Source organism: Engraulis encrasicolus, chromosome 6 (assembly GCF_034702125.1).
Source record: "Engraulis encrasicolus isolate BLACKSEA-1 chromosome 6, IST_EnEncr_1.0, whole genome shotgun sequence".
In the NCBI taxonomy this organism is placed as follows: Eukaryota; Metazoa; Chordata; class Actinopteri; order Clupeiformes; family Engraulidae; genus Engraulis; species Engraulis encrasicolus.
This window is the reverse complement of record NC_085862.1, coordinates 32,503,435-32,525,510: the sequence shown is the minus strand read 5'-3', so window position 1 is coordinate 32,525,510 and position 22,076 is coordinate 32,503,435. Positions and strand designations below refer to the sequence as shown.

At 46.3% G+C, this 22,076-nt stretch overlaps 1 protein-coding gene across 5 annotated transcripts in view; it reads left to right on the top strand.

The window, feature by feature from the left end:
* The window catches only part of palld (palladin, cytoskeletal associated protein), a 175,004-nt gene that overhangs the window by 3,612 nt on the left and 149,316 nt on the right, over nucleotides 1–22,076 (top strand). For all 5 annotated transcript variants that reach the window (XM_063201312.1, XM_063201313.1, XM_063201315.1 and 2 more), the window contains exon 2: nucleotides 6,380–7,750. In XM_063201312.1, coding sequence (XP_063057382.1) covers nucleotides 6,381–7,750 — 1,370 coding nt within the window. In that variant the 5' untranslated portion in view covers nucleotide 6,380. The remainder of the gene's footprint in view (nucleotides 1–6,379; nucleotides 7,751–22,076) is intronic.

Genomic DNA, 22,076 nt, shown 5'->3' with positions numbered 1-22,076 from the left:
TGGTGCGTGCCTCCAGAATGGCAGTCCTGTTGCCTATGCCTCTCGCACGCTCACTGAAACAGAAATAAAATATGCACATATTGAAAAAGAGCTGCTCGCTGTCGTCTTTACCTGTTTCAAGTTTTACGACAACATATATGGAAAGCCAGTGACTGTGGAGACAGATCACCAGCCCCTGGTCTCTATATTGAAAAAAACCCTTCATATGGCGCCTGCGCGTCTACAATGCATGATGCTGAAACTACGCAACTTCAACCTCACGCTGGTCTACAAGAAGGGAAAGGAACTGCACGTAGCAGACACACTATCACGTGCACCGAGGAACACCACAGCCTCACATGCCACCGAACTGGAGGATTTTGAGGTAATGACTGTGCAGCACATCTCATCCAGCCGTCTGGAAGAACTACGCACACACACAGCAACAGACAGCTCCCTGCAGGCCCTGAGCAACATTATCAAGTATGGATGGCCAGATAAGTTGCACCAGGTACCAGACACAGTGAAAGATTTCTTCCCATTCCGAGATGAGCTATGTATAGAAGATGGGATAATAATGAAAGGCACAAGAACAGTGATTCCACAAACACTGCACAAGGAATATCTCACGCTGCTTCACAAAAGACACCCCGGTGCTGAGGCGATCAAAAGACGAGCACGCAACATCGTTTTCTGGACTACAATGGTGAGAGACATTGACGAATCTGCACAGTCATGCCGCATTTGCACTGCCCTAAAACCACATCAGCAAAAGGAGCCGATGCAGCTACACACTGTTCCAGAGCTCCCATGGTCAACAGTGGCAACAGACCTGTTTGAATGGAACAGCCAGCACTACCTTGTGCTGGTAGACTCCTATTCAGGATGGTTTGAACTGGATCCTATCAAGAAGATCACATCACAGTGCGTAATTAACAAGCTGAAACGCCACTTCTCTGTCCATGGAGTTCCCCACAAGCTGTTGTCAGACTCCGGAACGCAGTACACAAGCCAAACATTCAAAGACTTTGCCAAACACTGGGATTTCGATCATGTAACCAGCAGTCCTGAGTATCACCAATCAAACGGACTGGCAGAAAGGGCCGTACGAAGTGCAAAACGTTGCTGAAACATCAAAGAGGGACGGCACCGACCTGTTCCTCAATCTTCTGAGCATCAGAAATATCCCACGAGATGGCACGCTGGGCTCACCTGCGCAAAGACTCATGTCCAGAGAAACACGCACAAATATGCCAATCAGCAAGCACCTGCTTAAGCCAAAGTCAAAGAATGCCGAGTTGATCCACACCCATCTGTCAAAGAAGAGAGAAGCACAAAAAAGATTCTACAACCGTGGCAGCCGGCCACTCTCCCCACTCCAAAGCTCCCAAGTGGTACACCTGCAAACGGAGAAAGGACATGACAAAATAGGCATCATCAAAAGAGTCGCAGCCGAACCACGGTCATACCTGGTGGAATCAGGAGGCAAGGAATACCGCAGGAACCGGCGACACCTACTGCCAGTCACAGAGCCACCACCAACAGAACAAGAGCCACCAACAGACCCACCACTAGAGGGGACCAGTGGTGAGACTGTGCCCAGTCTCCCCGCATCTCCTCTCAGACATCCTGTTGTGCACACTGAGCACACACCTGACCATGTCGGGGAGTCTCTCCCAACGGCTACTCAACCCTCCCCGGCCCGTTCCAGGTTTGGCAGGCTCCTAAAGCCTAACCCCAAGTACAATGACTAAAAACAAAGACAAAAGAAGAAATTAAAAAAAAAAAAAAAAAAAAAGCAATTCTGTTGTGTCCCTACACAGATTCTGCTTTGTGTCAGTCGATGACATTTGTGTTTTTATACTAATGCTATTCTGTTCTCCTTTTACAGGTTCTGTTTGGTGTTATTCAATTACACTGGTGTATTCATACTAGCCTGTGTTGTTTTGGATAGCTTATGTTTGATAAGTGGCCTGTAAACCAAACTTTAGTTCATTCGAAATCACATCTCTTACTTGGGGTTATTGAAAGCTATTTTGCTAATGGTTTAATTCATCAGGGTAGAATCCCTTTTGCAGGAATGTCATGTTTTGCCTACCATGGTTCTATACTAAAGAAGAGGGATGTAGAATGATGTCGTAATCACATGGTTACGTCACGTACGTCAGTCAGCCTACGGACACGGATGCAAACTGCATGCCTGTAATGTTGTGGACTTAGTTAATAAAACTTCTGAAATGATACCTGCCTCAGTGCCATTCTACTAGCCACTGAAAAGACTTTACTACCTACACTACGACAACATTAGTCTTTAGTGGTACATTACAACTTGATCATTGCCATTTCAGTACTGTACCAGCAAATGTACAACAGATGGCTTGTCTGAAGACTTTAACTTGGACCTTTATGTTGGCTACCAAGGATCTGAGGGACTCAAGGGAGAAGAGCATTGTTTGAAATTCTTTTTGTTGGGAATGTCACACAAGCCATGTCAGTCATGGCCGCTATGTCCAAACTAAACAGTCTTCCTCAGTGAAGGTGAAAGTGTACTTCCCCTTACCAATGGAGCATTTCCGCTACCGGTTTGTGCCTCTGGCTTTGTATTTTGGTTTGGCTGGATGTGAGTGCGATGGCCATTATGTTGGGGTTAATCGATCTATCTTGATCTATCTTGAAAATCGTCATTACTGACTGGCTTAGCAATTGTAGTATTATTAATTTTCAAACCTTTTACATATTTTCAAGCAAGTGAAAATCGCACCATTGGGTTACTGCAGCGAAAGCAAGTGTTATTTGTGGAAGCGTGTCAATGCTCCCACAGCCCATTGGTCTCTGGTCACTAAGACTTTTAACATTATTTTTTTAGACCCATTGGTCCCACAGCACAATGTTCCCACAGCATATTCCTGCTGCTCCATGTTCCCACATTTCTTAATATTTATTCAAATTTAGACTATGTTCCATAGCGGGGAGAAAGGGACATTCTTTTAGTTTACTCAGAAATGTGGGAACATGGAGTTGTGGAACATAGGGCCTATATTTGAATAATTTCTTAAACATGTGGGCACATGGAGCAGTAGGAATAAGCTGAGGGAATATAGAGTTGACCACATTTTTTGCTTTGAAGCTGATCCTATCCTATCTGCATCTACCTAGCTGAATAGTTTAGTGTCAGAATCAGCCAGTGAAGGATGCTGTCGGCACAATTACTAGTAGCACTTTTACTTTCCTCACTTTGGCGGCCTACAGAGTCGAGTCAACTGAAAAACACGCTCATGCATATATGTAGCATGTTTGAAGGAACGATTTGTAACTGAAGACCGCTGCAGCGACATTGTTGACGGTTTTGTGAGAGTGGTGCAGCAGAACTCTGAGAGGGGGTGTTGTGACGTTTGCAGCTGGGAAGCCGTTCTTTTCCTTTTTTCATTCGTTTTGAGCATGTGACCGTCACATTTGTACAATGATTAAAAATATGATTGCCTCAGCATCAGAGTGGCAGGGAATGTCTTTAGGTGAAGGAGGACAGTCAGTCGCTGTTTGGACAAAATAAACCAATGGTGGTTTCTAAAAAGCTATCTTATTAGCACTGAATAAATATTTAACTAGAAGCACTCAGAGAGCGCAGACCTCCGCCAAGGAAGCTGCGAGATAGAACATTTGACTATGTTACACCCTATGTCTTTCTGCCTTCTTTTTGTGGAGTTCCCGCAATTCAATTTCTGGTCACTAGGGTCGTCTATATTTATAGGCCAGCAATGGTGAAGAATCTTTAAAAGGGTCCTGGGTCGTCTTCATGCTCTGGATCACCAATAGAATGTAATCATTTGTTCCTTGGGCCAACACCACAAAGTTTCAGCCAAATCAGTTTGCGAATTTTTGAGTAATCCTGCTGACAGACAGACAAACAGACAGACAGACAAACCAACGAGACCGAAAACATTACCTCCTTGGCGGAGGAAAAAAGAGCCAGTCTTTTGAAGGGCTCTTTAATTGGAACGAGCCACTGTGATTCAGATCCTCTCAAAGAGGTAGGGAGATGGGATGGAAAGGGTAGCTGTGGTGTTGGGATGATAAACAGAGATGTCAAAAGTAAAAGTAAATTCATGATGTAAGTACAACACTAGCATATGATATTGCATAGCTAACTGTGGTTATCCCACTGTATCTCATGAGATAGATAGACAGGCTGTGTTGTTACTGAAAAAAAGCTTTACAAAAATAGCCCACCCTAACTTTGATCCAACCAGTGCATGGTCAGCTGATCGTAAGACAGAGACTGGTCTACTGGTTGCTCAGTTAAGTTACCTGTGTTGGAAGGAAACTGTTTCTTTTTTTTTTAACTTTGACTTTTCTCATCTGATGCAGTACAGTGGGTCCCTTTCAATACCTAACCTCCCAGTGTCTTTTTTTGCTTGTGGATTTGGGCTTCACTGATGCCCCACATCTGCTGAGAAAACAATTAAGTTTCCCTGCTCTCAGCCTAGGTACAACAACTATTGGGGGGTTTACCCATTCAACAACCCCACTTTCAAAAGAGGAAATGACCTTTTAATTTGGATTTAGCGAGATATTGATTACAACTTTTACCGTCAACACTGTCTTGCCTGACATCAAGTTGCCACAAACAAAAGAAGAGGATGGGAGGTTAGATGCTGAAAGGGGACCCAGTGACAAATGCCGCCAGTGCCAACTCAGGCCTGGGGAAAAGCCTTTGCTAATGCCCGGCAGCTGCGCCCAAAAGAATGCCAACCCCTGAGTCACCATACGACAACTGTGTGTGTGTGTGTCTGCCTGCACATGTCCGGTGTGTGTTGTTGGTCAGTTATACACAGGGTATTATTATGCATAGGGTAGACGGTCACTTGTATTTAGGTCACTGTTTATACATTGCACTCATCCGAATTTTCATATAGGCCTACTGTCCCATTAAGACGCAGCGTTATAAATTTGCTGCTACCAGAATGGCAATGACCAAGTTATAGTGCATTACTAAATGCCTTGTGTTGTGTCATAGTAGTGTAGTGATATGGTTGTTAACTTTTTAATGACTATTACAGCGTTCCACTGGTGGAACGGCATGCAATATGGGGCTACTTTATGGTGCATATAATACGTATTAATACACATGTATGGGGAATACAATTACAGCATCACTACAGCTATTAACTATGACATTGTTATTTATTACTACTTTAACAGCTGATGTATCAGTCACCGAACTAAATATAAATCGACACTGAATTTCTCCGCCTGGTTTGACTTCCCTTTTGAATATGTGTGAAGGTGGGAGTTGAAGTGAATATGATGATATTTATACAAGTAAGGTCCTCAGTGTTTGTCCAATACAGTGCAGACTGAGAGATGAATGTGGTTAACCATGAGCCATAACAACGATATAGACGGATGTCAGGTGCTGTATTGCTCTCATGGGGAAAATAGATTTGGAGTGTACAATGCTAGACCTATCAACACTCATAGACAAGCACACCGACATACTGTACTCACTGTACCCACAGACACACACACATACACACACACACACGTGCCCTCAGTGCTCACCTGGCTTTCCAACCACACGGACACACACACACACACACACACACACACACACACACACACACACACACACACACACACACACACACACACACACACACACACACACACACACACACACACACAAACAGCTGTATGCAAATGAAGGAAGAACTCTGCTGACCCTAAACTGAGCAATTAATCATTGTTCGGCTATTCTGTCTATTTTAAGCTACTGTTTCACACTGCATCTAATATAAACACAAATGACCTGTCCAACTTGGCAAAGGAGTTGATAAGTTGATATGCCTACCTGCCTGTAGTCATAAAATACTTTGTATACTGAAGGGGGTTTTGACACCACCCAATGATTTTCATGTTGGGCTACTGTACTCTTTTCCAGGATTCATGTTCTTATTAGGAACACAAGAGCAGGTCAGGATTAAGGTGGTGTATTGTTGTTCTCAGGATGCGATTTTGTCGGAAAATAAGGAGGAAAAGTGACAATATCAAAACCAGAAGGGGGAACAATCCCTCCCATCCCCCCGTACAAATCGCACCCTGGTTGCTCTAGTACCAGGCCAGCTTTCAAAAATGTTTGTGCCCTTTTATAGGCCCTTACTCTTACAACTTACGGGGTGCCTACCTGACATATATTGTATTGTGCCACATCATGTCTCCTCACCGTGTGTGTGTGTGTGTGTGTGTGTGTGTGTGTGTGTGTGTGTGTGTGTGTGTGTGTGTGTGTGTGTGTGTGTGTGTGTGTGTGTGTGTGTGTGTGTGTGTCTCTCTCTCTTTCTCCCTGTCTGTCTGTGTCTCTGTATCTATATCTGTGTCTGATGATGTGACTGTAAATGTTTTGCAGAATGCAGGACGGGAGCTGCAATGAGCCCCTGCCCCACTCTCTGCTGCTGAAGGACAGTGTTGGCGCTCTGGGGGCATGCGACGGCGGCGGCGGTGGCATGGGCATGGGCATGGGCATGATGGGCATGCCAGGCTTCATGGAGTCCGACCTCTTCCCCGACTCCCTGGCGGAGCTGGAGGGGGGAGACGGTGACGGTGACTTCGACTTCCCCGAGCTCTCGGCTTTCCTTAGCGAGGACGAGATGAGCCTGAGCCTGGACTTGGCTCGCGAGGCCATGAGCGACACGGAAGACGCCGAGCCCCCCGCCCCACGCCCCGCTCCGAACCCCGTGCCCCAGGCCCTCCCCTCGGTCCACCTCCCAGCACCTCCACAACCCCCGCCACCACCACCACCACCTCCACCAGCACCAGTGTCACACCAAGAACCCACCAGGGGGGCTCCCTTCCGGCACGAGGCCCCCATCTCACACACCACCATCCAGACCCCGGAGTTCATCACCACCACATCCAGGAGCCCGGGTGGTAGTACTCACAACACGCCACTGCTGGGCAGGCCCGCCTACATGATGACCCAGGCAGCACCAGTAGGCCAACCCCCCTCTTACTCCTCATCCTCCTCCCTGCCGCCCTTCGGAGCCCCACTAGCGCCCTCCGCCTCGCCCTCCATGGCGGAGAAGTTTGTGTGCCACAAGGCCATCGCGCCCATGTACAAGCAGGACCGGCCGCGGCTGGTGCACGGCGGGCTGGAGCTGAGCGAGCGCGCCGCCTCCACCACCGAGTTCTGCAGCCGCGCCGCCACCTTCATCGAGGAGCTCTCCTCCATCTTCAAGGGCTCGGCCGCGCGTGGAGGAGTAGTAGGAGGAGGAGTAGTAGGAGGAGGAGGAGGAGGAGGAGGAGGAGGAGGAGGAGGAGGTGGTGGTGTAGGAGGAGGAGGCGGAGGAGGTGGAGGAGGGACAGAAGAGGACTCCTCCTCGCCCGATAGCGGATACCTGTCTCCCAGAAGCCACCGGCAGCAGCAACTGCAGCAGCAGCAGCAGCAGCAGCAAGTTAATGCCTCCTCATCCTTCTCCTCCACTTCGTCCACCTCCTCTTCCTCACTCGTCCAACAGAGTATGCAGCATAGGAGCCAGGTGAACCTGGCACCAGAGGCGTTGGCTGATGGTGGTGGTATGATGGGGATACCCGAGGCGCAACAGCAGCAACAGCAGCAGCAGCAACAGCAGCAGCAGCAACAGCATGGGGGTGTAATGGTCAGCGACGGCCCCGTGTCGCCCCCTCAGTTCACCCAGAAGCTGAAGAGCCAGGAGGTGGCGGAGGGCAGCCCCATCCGGCTGGAGTGCAGAGTGAGGGGGAACCCTCTGCCGCTGGTCAGGTAGGCGATGGACTGACTGCGCGCGCAATGCCTGTCAAAGTCAAATTGCTGTCTTGTGTGAAGATGCGACCCGTGTTATAGCTTGTTGGTTGTTTGACAGAATGGCAATGACCAAGTCATATTGTAGTGCTGTAGTAGTGTAGTCTAGTTTTTGTCAAGGAATAGTAAAGTGAGACATTACACTGGGTCGTTGAAATTGATTATGGATGGCTAATGGTTGGAGGGAAAAGGGTTTGTGTGCAGGGTGTGTGGTGTCCTTGAGTGTGTCCATAGTGCCATAGTGCCATAGTGTTATGTAAAATGCTCTTATTATTCTGTTCATGGCATTAATGTTTACCAACACGCCATGATGATAGTCAAGGTGGATGGTATTGTACATACAGTACATATGGCTTCTTTCAAGACTTGTATAATACTTAATGTTGGCATTACTGTAATAGTGTAATAGTGACTTTTGAGGAAGTGCTTAGATCATTGTTTGAATTTAATGAGCTGAATGGCTTTACTTCTTGTGAAGACAATAAGCTGGTGTAGAGAACAGCTATGATTTTCACATACAATCTACATACAGTTTTAGACTTCTACCGTTTCACATCTGGCAACCCTGGCGCATACAGTATGTGAAATGTCAGCCTGTCCCTGTAAATTCTGAGCAAATTCACAGAGGAAACCCCGACCCGCATGTTGCATATACTTGTTCTATGATGTGGATAGCCTGTATGTCTGCACTCATCATGACCCTACTATTTTAAGCCCCCTACGTCTTTAGATGTAAACAAACAGGCTTACTTTTGTAGTCCCACTGAGACGTGACCTGACACTGACGTCTGTTTAGACGTATAGAAAACACTGTGACCTCATCCAAAGTTAAGCATGTTCGAGCAAGGCATACTGCAGCAAGCTGGCTGTATCCATGGGTGGTTTGACATTAGCTCGTCACCCACACCAACCACTTCTAATCTGAAGGATTGTTTGTTTGATAGACTGTTCAGTAACGGGACATTGGCCTTTTTTTAGTAGCAGATGTCAGGTGGTACAACCACAGCTAATACCAGTTTTGTGTTACAAATTATTCATTGGTAATAAATGTGCAATGAATATGTTTTTTAAAAAATAATCCAGTAGAAATCAAAAAATAATGTAATTTATATAAAAGTGGCATTAGCTGTTGTTGTACCATCATGACGTGATGTCTGCTACTAAAAAACTTCAATGACTTACAGTCATACAGACCCTAACTTACAGTATGTGTTTTGGATTAAGTCCACCTGACTTTCCCTTTGCGCACAGATCTCATTTTATGTTCTGGCCAGGTCCCTCTAGCATACTCGCCTTGTATAAAAGCATTATGCCATAGGCCTAACTCTACTGTGCAGAGTAGCCAATGGAGTTGTTATGACACACCAGCAATGCTGGAAAATATAACTGGGACCTGGATGCACAGTACTGGTGATGTTGGGTGTGGGATCTTGCTCCTGCTGCACATGTAACATGGGGGGGCAAGATATGAAATACCTGAAATGTTACCAAATTATGGCAAGATTGGAAAACTGTAGCCATGGCTTGTGCGAGACTGAAAATGTGTTTGGTATAAGACTCTTTTCCACTGCCGGTTTTCTGGTAGGCCTACAGCTCGACACAGCGTGACTCGGCCGCCATATTTTGCTTTCCGATTGGGCAAGACACAACTGAATCAAATAGCAAAAAATGGCGGCCGAGTCGCACTGTGTCGAGCTGTATGCCTACCAGAAAACCGGCAGTGGAAAAGAGCCTTAATAAAGAAGCCCTGTTGTGGGTTGGTTGCTTTGCGGACATCACTGAGACATCGCTGCTTAGTTATCGTCCGCATTTTTTTAAAATATGCACAATGTGTGTGAGAGATGTGTTGATGTCTAAGCTCTCCACTATCTGGCTCTCCACTCTGAAATGCCTACCTGTTGTTGATGTGAGCAACGTTTTGGCTAACTTCCATTAGCTCTCAGTAGCCAGTATAAATGTCTCCTCACTTTTTTACATTTGTTGACGTCCCCGAGCAGCATTGGAAGATTTAAGGGGTTGCTTAATATGTCCTGAACATGTCCTGAATGATGGAGAGGGAGGTCACTGGCGCTTCTGTGGTGGTAAATAAGTGAACGTGATCTGAGAGGAGATCGACTCGACTCTGGTCTGGTGTTTTTTTTCTCTTCCTTCTAATACGGGAGAGCCCGGTCTCAACCACACCCTATATTTAGAGCCACGGTCGCAAGGCAGCAAGGCAGAGCCTGCTTTGGCTCTGGGCATGGGCCAGGTTGCATTCCTTCAAGGAGGTGACTGGCTCTCCCATGTGGGCCTTTCAAAGTGGCTTTCAAAATGGCCGCCACCAGCACCCAGAGGCGGACTTACCATTAGTCAAACCTAGGCAAGTGCCTAGAGCCCCGACCAAATCTGCCCTCCAGAGGGGTACCCAACTGTCATACCAGGCTCGCACAAAAAAGTAGGCCTGATCTTAATTTGTCACCTAAAAACACTAAAATAGCATCCTCGCTCCTTCTATGCCAATTGGTGACATGTTTAAAGAATGACTTTTGCGGGCCCCATGTTTTTATTTTGCCTAGGGCCCATATAGCTAGATCCGCCCCTGCCGACACCCACCACTACCCCTGCATACGAACTGACACCAAAGTCACAATGAAGACCTCTCCAGATGGGCCGTGGTCATATTGAATCAACAAGTCCAAGCGTAAGCTGCCTGCGTGTGTCAGGCTACCGTCAGGCTATCCGCTATCAGCGTCTCTAGATGGGCCCTTGAGATTCGAATCTGTCGACCTCTTGCATAAATTACTCAATGCCCTGTCAGGTGTTGACAGACACGGAACACTGGACATTGTACTAGCTTCCGATACTTTCTAAAGCCCCTGTTATTGTGACTGGAAATACGCACCCACACTATACATTCATGACTATCAAGTCATTTGTCTCCAGCACTTTTTAGCATGAAGACTTGACTGCATGTAAGCATTTGGCCTATCTATCCCAAGCTGTAACATTTTTAGATAGCATTGCTGCCCATACCGTTGCGGTACAGCGTTCGGATGTCAGTGTATGCACGCAACTGCTAGATAAAGAGCCGAGAGTGGCATTAAACAGACACCAGCGCATTGAGATAAAGCTAATCAGCTTTGGAGGAAAGGAGGGCTGTAGGGAGCTGCGCAAGGGTACAGCTGAGTGCTAGCCATAAAACACATTGTCAGGACCGTACACAGTCATAAATATGCAGTGTTAATTCAACACTTAGAGCAGAGGTGGGCAAACTCAGGCCCGGGGGCCACATGCGAGCCACATGTGAGCCATTTCATGTGGCTCGCTGAGCCTTTACAAGAACTTTTAAATCCAAATTCATACGGTCACTCAACATTCTTAAAATGGCTACCTAAAACAGGGGTCTTGCGAACTGAAGATTAACCAACGACGTAGGCTACATCGAAATACAGACCATTATAATGTACAGAAATGGCAAAGCTGACAAGTTATGTCAGCGTACAATATGTATTATCAGTCAATATTCTACATCCAATGTGGCCTTTAAGCCGAAATAATTGCCCACCCCTGACTTAGAGAGTCGATTTAACACCTTCTAGAGTGCATTAGGTCAAAGTGTACACTCTAAGTGTTGAATTAGCACTGTATTTTTGACCGTGTAGGTGTAGCCACGTGAAATGCTAGTGTTCATAGCATCGAATGCTAATCTCAAAGCAGGCCAGATAGGGGGTGTGTTCCAATATGCAGCCTTGCATCCTCCACTTGTGCTCGTGGCCTCGAACCAGGAAGTAATATGTCATGATGACATCACTGACAACAGCATTATATTTCAATATCTCGCAAATCTAGCTAGCTCAATTGTAAAGTCATTATCTCATTTGCAAACTGGATGGTGAATGAAGAATAGTCCCCCAAAAAATGTGTTGGCTAGGCTGACAACGGGGAAACTTAGTTTTCTCCACGGAGGAGGGGCCAGGAGACGGGGCGAGGCCACAAGCACAAGTGGAGGACACAAGGTCGCATATTGGAATGCACACAGGCTGTGTGGTCCACCTGCACCGACCTGCAGTCGCCACCCGGTTCCGCAATCGGCCTGCAGTTGACACCCGCAATCCGCAAACGCCTGGAAATGTAATGGAGTGGATCACTCCAACAACAGGGCTAATAAGCTAAAATAAATGTCTTAGGAACAGTGAATGGATTAGTGTGCTTTCACATAAGGTGTCTCTCCACACACTTACGCCACATTATCCATATAATGGAGGCAGCTGTTTCCCTAATATATACACACCATAAAAGACAGCGTGGACCAGGACATGTGTGTAAATATACATTGAGGAAGTGGAAATTAGCGGGTTGTACGCGGTGTGTGTGTGTGTGTGTGTGTGTGTGTGTGTGTGTGTGTGTGTGTGTTTTGTGTGTGTGTGTGTATTGATGTGGCCAGCCACACTCTCCATGCAGACCTTGCAGCGGCCACAGCAGGAAACCAGACTATGCTGTAGGTTTTGGTGAGCTGGTATACTAATCAAGGCACTCAAACATCATGCTTCTTTAGCCTCCCTCCCCTGGGCCCACAGTCATTTCCTTCAGTGAGGCTCGTAATCTCAACTCAGCTGCTTTGGGTTTTTAGAGCATAAATAAAATGAGATACTGTGCGCACACCTGTAACATACATGCCCTGTGCTTCTGTGTGAAGAAATAAACTCAATAATTTGTGATTAAAGGTGGAAAAGGTGAGAGTCCACTTGTGTATATACTCCGTATATGTGCAACCAAGAAGTGAACAATCAGATGAAGAGAAAAAAACACATTTAAAAAAACGGAAAGGTTGTGATTAACGTCATTAAAAGTATTTATTGGATCATGGTCTATTGACCATTACGTTCTTCAGGTAGAGGCCTTTATTTTCAACGAATCACTTGCATGGCATGAGTAGAACTAGACCTTTCTGCTTTTAGCCACTTTCAGACTAACAACGTAGCTTGCTTGCAGAGATAGAAACAGTTGTAATTTCCATTATTGGACAACTTGTGTGTCGCTTAGTCTTTAGCAGTCTCCAGAGGCCCCAATTGGATTTGTAATGTCTGAGGCGCCATCCTGACATGGGAGGGGGGGGAGAAAGGGGTATGTTGACCCGGGCCCAGGGAGATAGGGGGTCAAGAATTGGGTCCCCATTACATTGTATATATAGGGGGCCCTTTCATATTACTTTTGTCCTGGGCCAAGCGAAAGCTGTCAGGCGCCAGACTGACATGGGAGGCTAGGTTTGGGTTGCAGTGCAGGTCAGGCTTGTAGAGCTACTATAGTGGTACGTATATCTTCACTGACTAAGACTTGACTGCCTCAACTGGTCAGGAAACCTGAAGAATGGGACCTTATTGCAAACCTCAGTGGCAGTGGATTAAGTTCCAAACATTAGTGTTTTCGTCTTTTGTCTGATACTATTGCATGACATGAGACATGCAATGGTGGACAGGAGGACGAGAGAAAGGTATAGTAAAGTGAGTTAGAGAGAGAGAGAGAGAGAGAGAGAGAGAGAGAGAGAGAGAGAGAGAGAGAGAGAGAGAGAGAGAGAGAGAGAGAGAGGGGGGAAAGTAAAAAACAGGGTGAGGGAAGTTAATGACAGACTTATAGAGCCATGATGAGATCCTGAGGAGAGGAGAGAACTCACTGTGGGAGGCATTTCCATGGGCTGTGTGGCTCTGGTTGTGTAACACAGAGGTCGGAGAGACAGAAGGTGGCCACTGAGGGCACGTGTGTGTGTGTGTGTGTGTGTGTGTGTGTGTGTGTGTGTGTGTGTGTGTGTGTGTGTGTGTGTGTGTGTGTGTGTGTGTGTGTGTGTGTGTGTGTGTGTGGGTGTGTGTGTGTGTGCCCGTGTGTGTGCGCGCCCGCGTGTGTGTGCTTGTGTGTTTGTGTGTGTGTGCTCCTGTGTATAGTGGTGTAACAGGGCCTCTTCCTCCTTCTTAGTATAAATAGAGCCCAGGCCTGGAGGAGCCAGCCCTTAGGCACGCCAACCATGCCATGAGTCGGCACTTTCCACCGCGCGTCACGCCACAGCACACTATGCTCCGAACCTCTCCACACCTTTTTGGGGAGCATGCAGGGAGGTAAGGAGAAGCCTAGAGGTGTGGAGTGCAGGGGAGAGAAAGGAGACAGTGAGGCTGAAACAATTTGGACAGTGGAATGAGAGAGAGAGAGAGAGAGAGAGAGAGAGAGAGAGAGAGAGAGAGAGAGAGAGAGAGAGAGAGAGAGAGAGAGAGACAGACAGACAGACAGACAGACAGACAGACAGACGGGGAGACGGGGAGACGCTATAGTTGTTTAGTAAACATACTTACTCCTTAATTCCATTGCTTACAAGTTTGTTTATTTATTTGTTTCACAATTTTCGCTGTTTGTTCCATATTGTGTACTTCAGTTTGGGGGCTTTACCCCTGAAAGATTTATGTAACCAAAATAAACCAAAATGAGAATGAATGAGGGATATGAGAAAATGTGTGCAAGCGTGCACATGCTTGTGTGTGTGTGTGTGTGTGTGTGTGTGTGTGTGTGTGTGTGTGTGTGTGTGTGTGTGCGTGCGTGCGTGCGTGCGTGCGTGCGTGCGTGCGTGCGTGCGTGCGTGCGTGCGTGAGTGATGTGGATGTCACATGCCAGAGTGTGTTCAGACAGGGTGATTGCTTACAAATCCCTACTACAAATAATATAACTTTATTGCCATGAGTATGTGTAATCCCCACTATTAAGACTATGAACGGTTGTTGACATCAGCACGATAATATAAATGACAGCTACTTTTAGACGCATGTGATCAACCCTCTTTGCTAGACCAGAGGTGTTTTTGGATCATCATCTGTGTTTTATATCTTTCGTCATATTTCTTTTTATATCAGCAGCACCATTCTCATCAGTCTGTCCATGTACAGAAGCATAGACATGTTTGTCATAGAACCAGAACTAGTAAACTTAAGTTTACTTACTTAAGTAATAAGTTCCTGTGTGATGTGTGGGTACAGAGCACCGGCACTTCTCCACTTTGGCCTCTAGAGTACAGCGACCTTTTAAGTAGCCTAATACCTGTATATAGTACTGCATTTTAACAGTAACTAACGGCACTTACTTTTTGCCACTTACGTAAAGGGGCACTATGTAGGATGGTGGCCAGAGTAGTTATTGCGACTAAGTTTTGCTTATAAAAAATATCTATTTCTGAAAATTCAAAATGGCGGATATGGAGAAGATCCACATTTTCATGAATGAAATGTGCAGTTTTCCCAGTCATAATGAATACTAGAATTCGCTACAACTAAACTAAATCAGCTAAAAAATATTACACAGTGCACCTTTAAAACACTGGATGGATTCTTGCTTCTTTTTCCCCAAACTTTCTTCAACTGTGTCTGACCAGTAGGTGTCAGTATGGGATCAGTTTTCTTCCTCCCTCACAGTGTAACAAGTGCTTGTCCACAAGGCTGTCAAGTGAAACTGTGTCTTTTCCAAGTATACCAGACCTGCCTGTGAACAGCCACCCAACACCCCTGCTGGAGAAGGGAGATGATGTAACTCAGGCGCCCTGCTCTTGTTATGGGACGTGCTTCACACCGCGTTCGTGTTCCACGCTCTCTCTAACAGTATACTATATATGATACTGCGACGCCAACACAGCGTCAAAACACAGTTTACTCAAGGCGGAAAGATTGGGAAAGGCAGCAAGATCTTGTTACTTCAGAATTCATTGTGCAATGTGTCGGTCATGGGTATTATATAGCTTTTGTAGGGAGATTAGATTTTACAGAAAGTGGGACAGTGTCTTACATCACATGTATGTGATAGACGAAATATATAAGATGCATGGATCCAATAAAAACTCAATATCAAGTGCAGTATCTGTTACTTACAGTTGTTGTGAAATGTAGGTGCTAAAACCATTTTGGTCTCAAAAACAGTTCAATGTGTGATTGTTTTTTGTTCTGAGTGAATGTTTGGCAAAAAAAACCTACCCTAGTTTCATGCCTGGAATAAAATTTCTCTGCAAAATAACATGCCAGACACATTGTTGACATGTGTTTTCTTTTTTCGTCCATACAATTGTAGTCTGTAGTATTGTGCATTTTGATAGGATAATAAGGCATTCACTCACATTTACCTGAGTTTGTTGCAACAAGTGGTAAATCAGTTGTGCATAACAGGCTGTAATGCAGGCCCCAAGTAGGCTAACACAGGAGCCTCAGTTCGGGTGTTAACAAGCATTGCCGGTAACAGGTTTCCCTCTTGAAACATTTACCTGCTTCCGAATAAGACTTTCATTCTTCCCGCCCCCCCGAAATGCAGCATTCTTGCCCTGGTAAATCGCACTCTCAATTGTATGAATGTTTTCGAAAACACCCCGTTCTTTCCTCATGACGCAATCCACACAATTTCAATCCAATGTTTTTCTTTTTGGGCCAATTGCAGCTGCCGTCTGTTTGTGCATTTACAAGTGATCCAGTGTTTGTGGACAGTCGAGTCTCTGTTTATCCGAGTAATGATCCATTCAAGACTCGCTTGTGAGTTTTGTTCCAGCATGCTGAATCAGTTGCGCATAACAGACCAATCCAGCAACAGACAATGACTTACTATTACTAAGAGAGACCAAGACACTCCTGGTTTTTGGTCTTTGTACACTTGGCGTCAGACGCAGACAATGCAGAGGCCTAGCCTGTTTGACTTTTGAGACTGTATATCAACAACCCTGTCCCATGTGGTGGCGTGCTTTCAAAGAACAACACATGAACACACACATTGGAATGCATAGGAGTATAAAAAAGAGTTTACAAGATAAAAAAAAATGATGTCAAGAGTAATGATGATCAACGGTTAGTGGTCAATTCCTTCATGATTGACCATTAATAGTACAGCAGGGTAAGAGTGTATTTCAATCATCCAGAAGGAATTGAAGAAATTGATGGTTTCGATTGATGGATTTGATTAATTTTCTCATTCGATTAATTCCTCATTCCTTCAGCCTACTTTGTCCGACTCCTTATCCTATAGCGTGACTCTGAGTGTCACTCCGTCACTCTGTGGCTCCAGGTTGCACCTCTGTGATCCCAGGGCTCCAGTTTCCGCCATGGCAATGTGTAAAAATGGAGACTGGGAGACAGTTAATGTGGTGCAGTCGGCTCCAGCTCCCCAGTGGAAGGTAGTGACCCATGCTGGTGCATAAACATGCCGATTCCACAGCACTGAGCTCCCCTGCTTTCTCTCTTGCCTCAGTTGCAGGTCACACACACACACACACACACACACACACACACACACACACACACACACACACACACACACACACACACACACACACACACACACACACACACACACACACACACACCACACGCAATCCCTAAATTTATCAACGGTCACAAAGGCTGGCTAGACACCTCCGTGAAAGGTGCCAAGTGACATCATCAGTATGAGACGGGATGAGGCACTCTGTCTGCATTGCTATTAGAGTCACTATTTGTCACCATGGCGCCGGTGGGTGGCAAGCCACTCCCACCTGTCAAGTGTGTGTCGCATATAGATGGAAGGAGGGCCCCCCCTTAGACACAGCTCTCAGCCTCGTGACACTGAGAGAGTGACAGATAAATGGCAAGGATAAATAATGACTCAGAGTCGGGGATGTCTACCCTACAATGCCAAAGCGTCGTTTTCACATGAGCTCGGAAACTAAGAAAACACCATTCACTTTGTCATACTACTTTGGCTGGTAAGATTAACATCTACTCGCCAATTTGGCTGGTTTGCCCCAGAGACAAAGCCTTTTTACATTAGGTTACTCTTAGCTGACTCTTTTATCCATAGTGATTTTAAGTTCTCAAATAAGTTATTAATTATTCAGGATACTGGCTATCTTTCCTTAAACAATGTGTGGTTAGGTGCCTTGCTCAAGTGCACTTCAAGCTATGGATGAGATATGGGAATCCTACTGGTACGGGATTCAAACTTGCAACCCTCTGACCAACTCTCTAAACATTTGGCCACGGCTTCCCCTTCTGGATCGAGTTATCGTGCTCCCTCAACCAACCAAACTACTTCCTCCTCACTACCAATCCTCAGCACTTCCTCCCCCTCACCACTCACCATCCAGGGCCCCCGTTTGGCCACCCAGCTACCCCCTGCCCACTAGGCACTTAGTCATGCCCAGACCAATCACATGCAGGTGTGGTGCTGGGGGGGGTCTTTGCTGAGGTTGTGTGTAAACATTGGGATTGGCAGAGCGGGCAGAAGAACAATCCTTTATCTACTTTCTTAGTATCTTAGCAAAAAAACTGAAGATATTTTGCACCCAAGACAAAGCCTCTCCCGTACTACATTCTAATCTGAGCTACACTGTGTGGTGACTACTACTGTCGCTCAACCCACCAACCTACCACCTCAACCAAACAAACTCTGCACTAATCCTATAACAACCTCCTTCCCTGGCCTAGAGAAAGAATCCTTTATCTACTGTGCTTTCGTAACAGCGAGAAACAAGACATTTAGCCCCCAATACAAAGTTCCCCAGTAACCCATTCTAAGGGTGAGCTTTGCCATGGCTGCTGTGAGGTGACCACCCCTGCAATGCCCCTCAACCAATCAAGTCAAGTCAAGTCAATTGTCAGTTTCTTCGTATGCACCGGTTATATAAGGAAATCAAAATTGTGTTTCTCTCTATCACATGCAAATAAGTCAGCAGACATTGACATTACAAGGACAGACATTACAATACAGTGCAATACAAGACCAGTCTCCCCTCAGCTCCCCTCCTTCCCTCTTCCTCCATGCCCCGTCTCGCTACCCAATCACCCTTGCCCACTGCACTCTGCACTCAGACCTGCCTGCTGCAATCACTTGCAGGTGTGGGGGGCCAGGCCTTGCCCGGGCCCAGGCCGTGTGTAAACATTGGGCTTGGCAGAGCGGAGCGGAGCGGGTAGAGTTAATTGTCCCCAGGCCCTTTTGTGTGAGCGGAGACGCCGGTACGCATTTTATGCCGGGAAGGGAATGCGTAGCCAGGCCAAGTGGGGTCTCACTCGCAGCAGGCGCATGCGAAGATAGGAGGTAATCAGATTGGTGTGCGCTTGTAGTGGTATATGTAGTGTGTGTGTGTGTGTGTGTGTGTGTGTGTGTGTGTGTGTGTGTGTGTGTGTCTGTGTGCGTGTGTGTGCGTGTGTCTGTGTGCGTGTGTCTGTGTGCGTGTGTGTGTGTGTGTGTGTGTGTGTGTGTGTGTGTGTGTGTGTGTGTGCGTGCGTGTGCCATCTGTATTTCTTTAAATGTCTGGTGTATGAAGGAATGTGCGTATGAGTGGTGCATATGTGTTTGTGCATGTAAATCTTTGTGAAAGTGGGTGCATGAGGTTTGTGTGTGTGTGTGACTGTGCGCGCGCACGAGTGTGTGTGTGCGCATAGTATGAGTGTAGATATGAAGATTTTTTTCTGTCTGCTATAGAGTACAAAATGTTTCGTATGATGTTCATGTGAACATCAGACCTAAAGGAGTCATAAAGTCCTTTAACACATGGACACGTGGATATCATACATCCTAGAGTTTTTTAAGCGTTCGTGTATTAATGTAATACACTCTTATCAGATACAATATAATGTAGAACTAATTTCACACTCACAGTGTACTATAGCAAACTCTCTCTTGGGGGTATTTTTCCCCTACGACGGTGCAGAACGTTGTTAACGATAAATCTCCCTAATCTACTGTCCACATATCGATAGTTTTCTTTATTTGTTGTTTTATGGCATCATAGTCTGGTTTGTAAATGGTCCATAAATGTTTCTGTCGGTGCTTAGAGTGCATTGGAGGAGTGCAAATCTCCATTATGCCCCATTGGCTGTCAGCAAACGGAGGAAAAGCTTATCGACCGAGATACCACAAACTCCAGATACATTTGGACTGTGTGTGTGTGTGTGTGTGTGTGTGTGTGTGTGTGTGTGTGTGTGTGTGTGTGTGTGTGTGTGTGTGTGTGTGTGTGTGTGTGTGTGTGTGTGTGTGTGTGTGTGTGTGTGTGTGTGTGTGTGTGTGTGTGTGTGTGTGTGTGTGTGTGTACGTACGCGTATGTGTGTACTCTGTGTGTTTGTGTTAAAGAATGTGTGGCTGTGTTTGTATGTGATATGGAGACTAAGAATGCGTGTATGAATGTATGTGAGAGGGACAAAGTGAGAATGTGTCTGTGTGTGTGTGTGTGTGTGTGTATATGCGTCCGTGCATGCATATGTGTGTGCGCGTTTGAGACGTGGGTGTGTTTCATTTCGAGATAACTTTTTCAGCACATTGCTGGCCCTTGTTGACGCATGGGAATGTTCTCCAAACACAAAAGGTTACCAAGGTGCCCCTCCTGGAAGCCATAACTTCCTCTTCCCACTCGTGTGCTTGTGTAATTTTAATGGCTTACTTTACCTCTTGTGTTTAGTGGTGTAGCGGGTGAAGGGGGGGAGGGGGGGTATGTATGTGCATTGAAAACATGCAGTTGCGTCTATGTAATAGTTATGTATACAAGTGTGAGGAAAATGTGTGTGTGTGTGTGTGTGTGTGTGTGTGTGTGTGTGTGTGTGTGTGTGTGTGTGTGTGTGTGTGTGTGTGTGTGTGTGTGTGTGTGTGTGTGTGTGTGTGTGTGTGTGTGTGTGTGTGTGTGTGCCCATGCGTGGGTCTAAGTGAGCGCACATGCCTGTGCGTATATACAGTGCAGTACATGTTGTGTGCGTTTCCCTATTCCTTTGGTATGCGTGTTGTGTGGCTTGGCTTCCCATAATATTCCCCTCAATGGTTCCTCCCCATTATTATTGCTCATTTCCCCTGGGCAGGCCCTTTGATTGTGTTGCCAGGTCCTTGCGGGAGATCCCCCTGTCTCGTCTCTTAAACGTGCCCTATACAGTACAGTGCAGTTGCTCACAGTAACAAGGGTGCTGTTCCCATGCCAACATTTCTCACACTTGCCAGGCGGTGGATGGGGCGCTTCAGACGCAGCATTCCTGGCTGATGATGCCTCAACTCTGCCAAGGCTTAGGCCAACACTAGGCTGCCAGACATGGTGCTGTGTAAGGGAATGTGTGTGCGTGCAGGTGTGTCTGTGTGTCTGTGTGTGTGTGTGTGTGTGTGTGTGTGTGTGTGTGTGGCCCGCCGACAGGGGTGGGCAAAAAGGTGTGTTGTCCTGGGCCCAGGGAGATAGGGGGCCCAGAATTGGGTCCCCATTACGTTGTATGTATTGGATTGGGGGCCCTTTCAGATGACCTTGTTCTGCTCCCAGCAAAAGCTGTCAGCGGCCCTGTGTGTGTGTTTGTGTGTGTGTATGTGTGTGTGTGTGTGTGTGTGTGTGTGTGTGTGTGTGTGTGTGTGTGTGTGTGTGTGTGTGTGTGTGTGTGTGTGTGTGTGTGTGTGTGTGTGTGTGAGAGAGAGAGAGAGAGAGAGAGAGAGAGAGAGAGAGAGAGAGAGAGAGAGAGAGAGAGAGAGAGAGAGAGATCTTATGATGAGGTCAAGGGGACGTTGGAAGGCTTATAATGAGGTCAAGGGGGCATTTGTTCAGAAAAGTTTGAGAACTACTGTAACATACTTAAAAGCACACACCTATGATTTTCAGTCCATGTGAGAAAGAAAAAAAGAGAGAATGTGATGGAGGCATGAAAAAGAGACAGAAAGAGGGAGAGATAGAGAATGCCAAGGGCAGTGTTGGCTTTGGCTTTTGGTAGTCCATTCCTTATGAGAGATTACAGTGCAGTACATGCTCAGACATTTTCCTGCTTGCTATCCCTTTAGTCATAAGTTATTGCTCCTGTCCACCTACGGGACACACGTGACACCGCAGTGTGTTTCTGCTGCCTGTCCATCAAGTTTAAGCGTGTGTGTCCTGTGGAGTGGACAGCTCCGCTTTCTCTCCTATTGTCTCTCTGAGTCTCATGCTAATCAGTCAGCTACCGGCGCTACTGCTGCAGTACTGCTACTGCTACCACCAGACCTCCGTTAGCTGCTACACGTCTGTCAGTGAGGTGCTTAGCCCTTTAGATTCCTTTAGCCGACATCATAGAGTGAAAAATAGCCAATGGCTGGCCAAAGGCCCATGAAAACGTATAGGTGCTGGGAAGGAACATAGTAGCTCATAGGGACATGGTTCAGAAGGAGGCCATCCGATCTGGGTTAGAATAGAATAGAATAGAATAGAATAGAATAAAATAGAATAGAATAGAATGGCTTTATTGATACTATCCAGTGACAATTCTAGATTCTTCAATTCTAGATTCTCAGGTAGTGAGATTTAGGCATCTCACTCAACGGTGCAGCATATTGTGGG